The 12,377-nt window shown below is 37.5% G+C and overlaps 1 protein-coding gene across 3 annotated transcripts in view; it reads right to left on the minus strand.

The window, feature by feature from the left end:
• The window catches only part of GRID2 (glutamate ionotropic receptor delta type subunit 2), a gene marked incomplete at both ends in the record, with an annotated part of 1,350,985 nt that overhangs the window by 324,777 nt on the left and 1,013,831 nt on the right, over positions 1-12,377 (minus strand). For all 3 annotated transcript variants that reach the window (XM_080932483.1, XM_080932484.1, XM_080932482.1), the window contains one exon: positions 825-1,022. In XM_080932483.1, coding sequence (XP_080788609.1) covers positions 825-1,022 — 198 coding nt within the window. The remainder of the gene's footprint in view (positions 1-824; positions 1,023-12,377) is intronic.

The raw sequence follows: 12,377 nt of genomic DNA on the forward strand, positions 1-12,377 counted from the left end.
TTGTAATATCTGTATGATGTTTATCTTTTACATATTCACTTCTTTTTCTACATTAAATTCCTCCTTCCTTTTCCCTCTTGCCTAATCATATTCGATTCTGTATATAATCAAAATCAAACAAATCTACTTGAACACTTACTTTTCCATTACCTTTTCTCTCGTTCCATCATATACATACGTATGTATATGTGTGTCTTCTCAAGCATATGTGCTTGTGTGTATAAAACATTACCCTCTCACCTCCACCTTTCCCCCAATCTTGTGCAGTCTACCTCTCACTTCATGCTACTTCGTGAAAAGTAGGCAGGATATTGGAAGGCGATGCTCTGTCTGAAATAGGTACTGCAGTAGGTTAGGACTACTGTTATATGACATAGTCATTGAAGGGTTCCTTCAACTCACAAACTACAGGAGTTCTAAAAGAATGTTAACAGCTAATGTGTCAAAGGATGGAGTTTGATATAAACCAGGCAACCAAATGAGGCAAACATATACATATAAAACATACATATATGCTCCCACCCCACCAAGTAACTGACTAACCTCCAAAACAACCTTCATTAGGAAACCGACAGGATGCAACAGGTAGAAGAAAAACACAAAAAACCAAGATTGAAATTGTCCTTTTCTGTTATGGGAGTTGTATAAATGTAAATTTTATTTTACTCTCCAGTTTTCTTTTCACAGCATTAATTAAGTAGGACTAGGTGAGTCTGTTGGATTAAATACCACAATCAAGTATTTTCCCATCAAGCTCCATCCTATGAAAACTCCTGTCATTGACTACAGCTGAACTTTGGGGTATGAGATAAAAGTATCCTTACCTTAAAAACAAGTTCTCCTACTAGTCCATTCCATGTCCCATCTTCTTGTGGACTTCCATATTTGTGGTCCGGTGCAACATAAATTTCATAGTTAAAACCCAGGTAGTTAGAGAGGGCATCTAAAACATCAATGGAGAAGCCTTGGTATTTCTTCGGTTTTCCCAAGACATTTTCAGATACCATTACAAAAGGCTCCTCCTATGTGGAAAAAAAAAAATCTTAATGTCAATAAACATTGCTCCCTCAAAACAACAATTCATTTTTTAAAGAATCTAACTGACAAAGTCATGCTTTGAAAACATTAACTTGGGAATAGGGCTTATACATTATTGATGCATCATGTTATTGAACTGTGCTTAATCACTTGTTTCTTGTCATCTCTCAGTTCATCACTGTCAGATCAAAACTGAGATGAATGTAACTAAACATTTCAAGAGCATGATTTCCTGTTTCTTGCTACTTGGACCCAACTTAAGATTCATCAACAGTATAACTCATTTTAACTCATAAGCTATGGTTCAATGCATGCTATCAAAGCTCTAAAAGAATTAAGTACTGACAAAGAGATGAGAAAATGAGAAGGTAGGAGGAATTGTTTTCCCTTCGGAGAATATTTTCTGTTTTCCCACATAGAAGACTTTTTCCTCCAACCCCACCTCCTTAGAATATTTCTGCTTTCCTTAGGTAGCTTTTATAGGAAACTTTTTACAAAGTAGTAATAAACATTATAATCACATTTCTAAGTGTTCTTTTGTCTTTCTGCAATCAGCAGGCTGAAAGTTAGAACTTAACAGTTCCAGCTGAGGTAGAACAAAGACCACATTTTTAATCCCCTGCTGTTAGGGTATAGGTGTCAATAGCCTAAGCTAGCAGCCTTTCACACTTTGAAAGAGCAAGAAACTTTTTAGGACATTTTAGAAGTTATCATCAGTTTTTTTAAAACAGCTGGAGAGTTAGAAAGTCCTGAGACCCTCAGACTTTAAAACCATCACCAGAGTCCTGTTCTATGAATGCCACCACTGCCCTCTCTGGGTCAAGAGGCTCCTGGCAACTTGAGCTATTTTACCAGACTAGAGTTGCCTTACCTGAATTACATAATACATTAAAAAATAAATTCCAATCTTTTTGTTGAGCTACTGAGTTTTTCCCACGATGGTAATATTTCACCATGAAGACTAATGATTGATTATTAGATCAGCAGATTATATATCCTGAGAATAAATCACATTTTATAATATTATTGACTTTTTACTCTTTTTATCAGCTTTATTGGATATACTCTGTATTTACATTTCAAATGTTATCGCCTTTCCCCTGACTCTCATTCCCCACTCTCCCTCCCCCTGCTTCCATGAAAATGCTCCCACTCCCAACCACCAACCACTTACTCCCACCTCATTGCCTTGGCATTCCTCCACACTGAGAAAAAGACTTTTTTTTTACATTTAATGGTATTATATAATGCATGATTGTAACATATAATTTGATGTTTTAATGTTATATATAAAACACATCCCATCTTGATAGAAAATTCTGTATACATGTTAAAGCTTATAGTAAAAACTTCAGAGCCTATAAATAAACTCAGTAAATGAAGACACTTGCCTCTAAGCCTAACAACCTGAGTTCAGCCTTAGATGAATATGTGGTAGAAGGAAGAGGTGACTCTCATGAATTTTCCTCTAACTTCTTCAGTAGTGCTGTGGAGTTTACACAGCCCTCTTCCCACCCAAATAAATAAATAGATAAATAAATACAATGAAAGTAAAATGCAACTTTTGAACAAGTGTTAAAGTACTATATTCTTCATTTGGTTTGAGACAGAACAAAGTACTAACCATTGACTACATTTGACAAACATTCTGAAGTAGTCAGAGAAGCAGAAAAAATTGTGAAAATTGTAATTAATATCAAATTTCAGAAACATGTAGATATGATCAAAGTCTAATAATTAATAGAGCTGTGCAAATCTTGCATCATGATTTCAGTGATGATTTACAAAAATACTAAACTTATATCTTCATTTGCAGCTTGTTCCAGTATAGGTTATTAGGTTAAAAATCATCCATGAAAGACTGTACCTGAGTCTCTTACTAAAAGTAACCCTTGGAATTCTCTATTTTTATGGGCCTGCCTTAGATAAAACTCATTTAAATGAAGCAGCAGTTTAATCACTAGAAAAAGCAATACATTTTTGCATAACTGAGTTTTCATCATACTGTGTGATGCTCCACTCAGAGCCTGAGTTAGAGACTTTCAGAGAGTACAACATCTCTTGCCTGCCCATTTATCAGGTACCTCGTCCATTACAAAGATCTGGATCTTTGTGATTTGTACCTGTAGTACAAATCACACTTATGGGCAGAAAATCCCAGAGCAAACCCATTGGCCTGCCTACCTTACAATCACTGCCCTATGCTTCTCTCTGCAGAGTCTCACTTAGAGGTCCTCCAGAACAAGACCCTCGTTCTTGACTGTCTGCCACCAAACTGTGTGCCATCGTGAAACCATGACAAGTCTTACCACAGCCCCAGAATAGCCCAAGGCTTGAAAAATCAGCAACATTAAGCTGTTCTACAACCTTGAATGTTGGAGTAAAAGCAAACATAAACACTTACAACAAAAAGAATAGAGCAGATGCCCATACCAAAAACTACCATTCATGACAGAACTGGAGCCCAGCTCTCACCACAAAAATACAAACAGGAACAACCCAGACACTGTATCTTCCAGGAACCAACACTACTATCCTAGGTCTCCCTTAAAAAGCAGCTTAGCTCCTACACAAAACCATGACCAGAGTTGAGTGAAATAATAAAAGCACTTTGATACATGAAAATGGAATTTAATAAAGAGTTAGACTCTCTAAGGAAAATCTATATTGAAATAACATTGGAAACAAATGAAAAACTCAATTTTTTTTTAAACGAAAAACTAACTTCAGCAACAGATTGAGTTAAGTGTGAGACTGAATATCGGGTTGACGAGGCAAGAGAAAAATCTAAAGTTAAATGACAATCATAAGTCAAATAGTTCAAACAAACATTTACAGAATATTTATTCAAACACTAATGAATACCTCTTCTCCTCAGCAGTTTATGGAATGTTCTACAAAACTGATCACATATTAGGATATAAAGCAACTCTCAAAAAATACAAAAAAATAAAATAAAATCCAGCATATCATCTGACCACATAGGTAATAAAGTTGGATATCAACAGTTAGTAGAGAATATACAAACTCATGGAGACCAAATAGAAAACTACTGAATAGAAACCCCATCAAGAAGCATAGAAAATTACTCCCCATCCTGAAATGGAATAAAATAAAAAAAGCAAACCAAAGTCTTTGAGACAGAGAAAAGGTGGCTAGAGCTATAAAGCTTATAGCACTGTGTCCACATCAAGAAAATGCAGTGATTTCATATAAATAACTGAATAATACTTGAAAGCTTAAAAAGATAAAGGCATGTAAATAAATGAAATATCCAATAAAATATATTAAAAAGGAAAAAAAAGAAGAAAAAAGAAAAGCCAATAACTCTGAGAACAGATGGGACGGAATAATCAAACTCCAAACCAGAGTTAATGAAATAGAAATGAAAAATTACAGAGACTTAATGAATAGTTGTTTCTTCAAAATATGAATAAGATTGAAAAACATTTAACATAATTACCTAAAGGACATACAGGGGTATCCAAATTAATAATATTAGGTATAAAAAGAGCAACATTGCCAGGGACACCCAGGGAGCTGATGGAATCATAAAGTCATGCATTTTAAGTCTGTAGTCCTACCAATCTGGAAAATCTAAAAGAAATAAACAAGTCTCCCCATATATATAATGACCTATCAAAGTTAAATGAATATGAAGTAGATAATTTAAATCCACCCATAACATCTAATGAGATAGAGGAAGTAATTAAGAATCTTCTAACTAATGAAAGCCTTTGGCAAATGGGATTCAGTGCACAGTTCTATGAGACCTTCAAAGAGGAGCTAACAACCGTACTTAAATTATTCCATAAACGAAAAACCAAAGAAACATTTCTAAATGCTTTTTCTGGTATCACTCTTACCCTGATACTGAAACCAGACAAAAATGCAACAAAACATTAAATTGCTACTGTATTATTTTATTAAATTTTCAGAGATGAATACAAGTTTACCATACAAATATACCAAAAAGAAAAATTAAGCAAACCAAAAATACCCTCAATAAAATATTCACAAACTAAAGTAAAAAGACATAATAAATATCATTATCTAGCATTACCAAGTTGGGAGAAAGACAATTTTCTTTAATGGTATAATCTTAATATATTAATCACAGTCTAGGGCACGCTCCATATACAGGAGTAGTTTGCTAATATAAACTATACCATGGGACTTTTTTAAAGAAAGAAAATGAACATGAAGTTAAAGAGGTAAAAAAGTAGAGAGTATATTAAAATAGATTGGAGAGGGATTAAAATATGGGATGAAAAAAATCTTTAAATAATAAATAAAGAAATGTACTACACTGCACAGCACATTTTTTGTAATAAATTTATTCATTACTTTATATGAAAAGATTATAAATAATAATATCCCAATGAATACTTGGATCTGAAAAACACCCTTTCGGTTTTGCTGACAACTCTTGGCAGTAATCGTTTAACATACTAAATTGCTATATTTTCTTTTTTCTTACCTTTCCTGCTCCCCCCTTGTACTAACTATATTTTTTTTCTCGCTTTCTCTCAGTTTGTGGAGAACTACCTATTGAGTCTGAGTTGTTTCGGGACTTTCCAATATATTGCTATTGTTTTTTACTGTAATAAATTTCCTCTCAAAAGTAACCTTAATTCTACTCTTTAAGTAAATAGTGATACAAATAATGTATCTCATGAGTATGTTTTCAAAAATCTCTCCCTAGTAGCAGCGACTAGAATTGATTAAAAGTGCTAAATAGAAGTGGTTATATTAGGATCCTTTTAAGGAACGTTGATGAATTATTGATGAACAAGCCTTTTAAATTTTATACCCTAAATAAACTTTTATTATAGCCTATCATTCCTTCTTGAGATCAATGTTTTAAAAGCTTTATTCTTAAGCTTCATTACAGATTTGGATCACTAGTCACAAATTCTGACTCAGGCCCATTGTTCTCTGGAAGGACAATGAGTCAATGTATCAGAGTGGTAAACACAACAGCCAGATGAGATTAAGAAGTTGGTAACTATAATAAAGGACATATGTGTGCTCTGCTGTGGCAATACCGGGTGGATTGAAGCATTTTTATATATGTACCTATTTTTAAAATGTATGCGCTCAGTGACATATCCATTGATATTCAAATCTTGTACTTAAAAGAGTAGGCTGATGTAAGAGGCCATGCATACCACCATCAAAGTGCTCTAGCCAGGTGAAGGATGTGTCCGCAATGGACTAAAGATGTGAAGAATGAAAACACAGAACTGGTGCCAAGAAAGTAACAGAAAAAGAAGGTGCAAACTGCTAAACAACAACAACAAAAAAACCAAACAAACAAAAAACCAGAATAATTATAATTTAGGAGCTAACAGTTACCCATTTTTAATAGACAAGCAAAACAAAAATAGACAGTATTAGTTCAAAGACAATAAATAGTAGGTTATAGAAAAAGGAGACATCAAAACCTCCGTCCTTCAACTTTAATGTCTGGATTTCATATTTTTGCAATGTTTTGCTCAAAAGACAAGACTATAGACTTACACAAAATTACAACAAAATTTTAGATTGTGTTGCAGCAATAGTTTCTCTAGAATCTGAAGGGGGGGGGGGAAGCAAGACAAATTAACAACAAACAAATCTTGATGATAGCCCCTTTAGAAGGAAGTTCTCCATTTTAGGCCTCACACTATTGCTTCTTACGAATTTGAAACATAGTGTTTAAGAAGCAAACAAGCAAACAACAATAAACCAAACAACCAGACAAACAAACAAAAAGCTGCGGACTTGATACAGAAGGTACAATACCAGACTGGCTCGGGAATGCAGGATGTCTCTGGACAACAGTTAGAATTCAAGACATGATTTTTAAGGACAGTAGCATGTGCTCAGAAAATGAGTGGAAAGCATTTTACCTGCTAGAAAAATGAAATGGAATTGATCTCAAGTGTCATCACGTTTAGAATAGGACTGTTCAAAAATTTGAGAATCAAGAAAGATAATGGCCTAATTCAAAGCATAGTAGCTGAGTTTCTTATGGGATCAGAATCCAGCAAAGAAAGAACTCCTGAACTGAAGAAATAGGTAGAGCCTAATAGAATAAAAGTACAAAGTGAGGGGTGCTCGGAAGAGCGTCGGGAATGCTTTTCATCCTAAGCAGAAGGGTGAGTCAACTTCTGCCCACATTCTAATCCAGAAAAGGCTGACAGAACTCTCCTGGTTCAAGCCAAGCAGCGGAACTGAACAGGGTTGCACATCTGCGGACCAAGGCCAGATCCGGCCCAGTTGCATCAGGACAGGCAGCCTGCCTGTGCACAGGTCCCTGGGTGCTCAGAAGCATGAAAGGAATGCTTTCCATCCTAAGCGGAAGGGTGAGCCAACTTCTTCCGCCCACTCCGGGGAGCAGGCTACTCAGAAATCTTTAGGTTCAAGCAGTGGAACTGCCCTGGGGTGTACACCTCCCACCCAAGGCCAACCCAGCTCAGCTGCATCAGGACCGCTAGCCCACAGGCCCACAGGTCCCTGGGTGCTCGGAAAAGCTGAAGGAATGCTTTCCATTCTAAGCGGAAGGATTTTGTATATTTTAAAACCTGTATTTAAATTTTGTATTTTAAAACACAGAAGACTCAGTACCTGTCTGCACATGGCTGAGACCGCAGAAAAGCCTTGCAAGTGCTCTCCCTCCTGAGTGCACATCCTCTCTGGCCCATAAAGAGAGCAGGGTGACTGCCATCAAGACTTGTGACCCACCCACAGACTGTCCCATTGAGACCATGGAACAGCCTTGCAAGTGCTCTTCTGACTGAGCCCACAGAGAGCTTGCCACACAGCCTTCAGACTGTCCCTGAGGGGAGAGTCTGGAGCCCTTGGAGGCCAGCTAGTGTGGTGCACTCTGGGAACGGGTGCTTTCAGGCCCAGCGAGAGGGCAGGGTGACCTCCATCCAAACTAAGGACCCAAATGGACATGGCTGAGCTCCCAGAATAGCCTCACAAGAGCTCTCCCACCTGAGCCCAGGAAGAGAGAAAGGAGTCACTGCCATCAGAACTCCCTGCCTGACTACAAAAAGCCGAACACCCAGAAGCAAATTCGTTCCTGGACCCACAGGTCCTCAGATCCACAGGAGAGACAGGCTCCACTTAGCCATAACAAGATCACCTATAATCATAGATAAGAAGATGGCAAGAGGAAAGGGAAAGAACCTAAAGAGATGCTCAACATCCCTAATCATCAGAGAAATGCAAATGAAAACAACTCTGAGATTCCACCTCACACCAGTTAGAATGGCTAAGATAAAAAACCTCAAGTTACAGCAGATGCTGGTGAGGGTGTGGAGAAGGAGGAACACTCCTCCACTGTTGGTAGGGTTGTAAGCTGGTACAACTACTCTGGAAATCAGTTTGGCAGTTCCTCAGATAATTGAACATAGTACTAACTGAAAACCCAGCTATTCCACTCCTGGGCATATAACCCAAATATGCTCCAACATATAACAAGGACACATGCTCCACCATGTTTATAGCAGCCTTATTTATAATAGCCAGAAGCTGGAAAGAACCCAGATGTCCATCAACAGATGAATGGATACAGAAATTGTGGTACATTTACACAATGGAGTACTACTCAGCTATTAGAAACAATGACTTCATGAAATTCATAGGCAAATGGATGAAACTAGAGACTATCATCCTGAGTGAGGTAACCCAGTCACAAAAGAACACACATGGTATGCTAAAGCTATGGTAAGTAAGCAGATAGGAGCCCCAGAAAGCTCTGAATACCCAATAACCAAGAAACAATTCATTGACATTATGAAATTCAAAAAGAAGGAAAGTCAAAATGGGGATGCCTCAGTCCTTAGAAAAGAGAACAAAACTCTAATGGGAGGAAATGCAAGGTCAAATAGAGGAGCAGGGATTTAAGCAAAGATCACTCAAAAGCCGCCTCACCTGGGGATCCACCATACATGCAGTCACCAAATTCAAGCACTGTAGCTTGATTCCAAAAAGTATTTACTGGCAGGAACCAGACAGAGATGCCCCCTCAGGGACTCTGCTAGAACCATATAGATACAGCTGAGCATGCTTGCAGCTAACTGTCTGTCTGAACTCGGTGATCCCAATGAGGTTGCTAAAAGAAGGATCTAAGGAGCTGAAAGGGCTTGCAACCTCATTGGAAGATAACAACATTATCAACCAGCCAAACCCTCCAAAACTCCCATGGAGTAAATCACAAACCTTTGTGTGTACTTTGAGATACCTATTGACCCAGTTGCATATGTAGCTGAAGAAAGCAGTGTCTGGCATCAATGAGAGAAGAGGCTTTTGTTTCAGAAAGGGCACGTTTTCCAATGCTGGGGAATGACAATGCAATGGGTGGATCAGAAGGGAGTGAACTTTTGTGAAGGCAACTGGAGGGAGAGGGGGGATGAAGTGGGGCGTGGCAGAGGGATAACATCTCAAATGTAAATACAGAGTGTCTAATTAAAAAATAGAAAAAACCATCCAATAACAATAATAATAAAATGTACAAATTAGTATGATTGACAGTAGAAGCCACTATGATAAAAAAGTATAAATAAAAGCATAAAAATGTAGACAAAGCCAAGAAATTACTCAGAAGACTCAAGATGTCTCTGTCCTCCATATATGTGTGTGTATCACATGATCACACACACACACATACACACAAACACACACACAGAGTTAAAAACTAAGGTGAAATGAAATGGTTCACAGGGAGGATTAGAGGAGACAATACAAAGATATGGTCAGCGATGCGGGAGAAGAGACCCAATCCCAAGAGAGATGGGAGGAACAGCCTTAGACATATTGGCTCCCACAGCAAGGGACTAAAGGGAGCTTAGAGCTAGAATAGCCTTCAGGACCCACAAACGGAGGCTATTTATGAAATTCTAGGCACTGTCCCTAAACTCTATACCACCAACACACTCTTACAAAAGGAAAACTAACATCCTATAAGCCGAGCTCTCAATCTCTCGATAAGCCAATCCCACATCTACCTTTAATGGCTTAGTACGTCTGAGGCCCAGTGCAGCAAGGCAGGGGCTGATGGATGCTCTGATCTTACATGCTCAGTGTAATTTGAATTTATGATGAAACAGAAACCCTTTAAGACTGTCTGGCTTGAGAAATATCTTCCAATGCAAAGTAATAAAAAAAGTCAAGATATGTGGTCAACTCTTGGCTTTGACAAAACCACCTCTGTGTTTTTCTTTACTGAATGATTGTGCCGATCACTCTATGTACCTGAGCTGTTCCATTTTTATTCTTTTTAAAATATTTGAACATACTTTAAGCTTTAAAAGAAAATCTCAAAGTGAGAAAAGATAGAAGAGAAGCAAAGAGTCCAAGAACTTGCAGTACAGTGAGGCAGGTGGAGAACTAGGAACTATCATCCACTCTTGCTGACCTATAGACTAGCAGGACCACTTTGGGAAACACTTTCCTACAGATGGCAGAGAATTGAGACTCTCATACATAACTTACAGACACCTGCTTTTGAGCAATTAGACATATCTCTCCTGGGAAGATGTTTATTTCTTTGTCTTGGGTACATAATAGAAGTATATTGTTATGTCTAAGAATGTCTATAGGAACATTAGAATAAACATAATTGGAAATAATCAAAAAATCCCAATGCCTATCAAAATGAAAAGGTAAAATATACGGTACTGTACTAATGACTAAAATATCAAATATCTTAAAATATAAGGAACTGGAACTGTACATTGGCACGAATACATTTTTAATGACTTAATTAAAAAGTTCCTAAAAAAACATACCTTAATCCCATTCATAAAATATCCCTAACCAGGTGCAATTACATTACTTAAGAATCTAAATTTTCATAATCGGCACACTGTAAAGAAAGTTAACCCTCTGAAGGTTAATCGTAGGACCCCAGGGACGAAGAAATGAGGAAAATGTAAAAATGTAAGTGATTCTTGTCACAAAGAGAATTTTTCCCATTTGATCTGGACAGATATTTATTAATGGCTCATAATTTTTGCTGCATGTTTGTTTCTCTTGTTTACTTTCCCTGCCAGAGAGTGGTACTAGACGTAGTGGACAAGTCTTCCCATCTCAATTACCTTAGTGACAGTACCCCTACAGGCATGCCCAGAGGCCTGTCTACCTGTAAAGCTAGAGCTCTTCTAGTTAAAAATGGAAGCTAACCACCATGCTCCTATACTCTACAGTAAAGAAAACCAAGGAATATCTGTGTGATGAGGGACCAGACAATGGGATGTGTATGTATAAGGCCAGTTAGTTGTTTTGTTAGTAAAAAGCTTCCATGGAAGACAGGAATAATATGCAATAGGAAGAATACAGTGTTGTATGATTTGGAGCAAAAGCAGAGCAAGAAGCACTTTGCAATTTCCAAGATGACTGGAGTTTGTAGCTTGTTTCTATTTAACACATATTTTTGAAGTCTACATATGTAGCTCTGAGTCTTTTACTCTGGGGACAGAGGCAGGGAGTTGCAGGGAGAGGAAATCACAAATTCCAGCTGTTGAAATTCATTTTTGAGCAATTAGTTTCAAAGAATAGTAATAGGACTTGATACTGACTGTTACAAACCTGTCTAATACAAAATGAAAGCAGGTTACAGAACCCAATAAGCTGAGCCTTTGGCAGCTTCTCTAGGTGTAGAGTTCTGTGACCACAATAACAACTGGCCGAATGGCAGTATTTTATAATTCCGAGGACCTCGGCTGCACAATCCATACACCTGCCTGCAGGAAAGGGGGTTGCAGCACCAGAGCACTTTTATATTATCAAAGATTGATTCACATCACTTGTAACATCATTTAATAATAACTTCATAATTCTGAACTTGTATTCAATCACTTAACAAAAAAATCTCGTGCTAATTGCTTAGCTGATTCAAGCACTGAATGTCCCTTGCAGATTTTGTGGCTAATTCTCACTTTAATTGTTGCTGGTGATAGAGGTTTGTTTTAAGTATGGTGTTTTTGATGAGTACAATCTGCAAGCTCTTGCCAAAGCTCGATTAAGGATTATTAGGAGCCTTCATAATACATGACTGCCCAGAATGTCAGGTTGGCCCACACCAGGGACAAGTTGCTAGAAATGCCTTAAAATTCTGCTCACACACAACTCAAAGCCATTATGGAGAGAATGAGAATATTTCTAAATGGCTTCTTCAAAAATGTTGTGCCATAAAACATGTTCTTGGCTGTAGCAAGCAAGCATTGTCTTTGTGCATGGTGGGAGCTCACATTTTGCTTAGTGATGACACATTCTATTTTGATATATGCAGAATTAATGACTACCATTCTCCTTGGGGGGGAAACTCATTATCTCATCTAAAGAAT

Source organism: Micromys minutus (assembly GCF_963924665.1).
Source record: "Micromys minutus genome assembly, chromosome: 18".
In the NCBI taxonomy this organism is placed as follows: domain Eukaryota; kingdom Metazoa; phylum Chordata; class Mammalia; order Rodentia; family Muridae; genus Micromys; species Micromys minutus.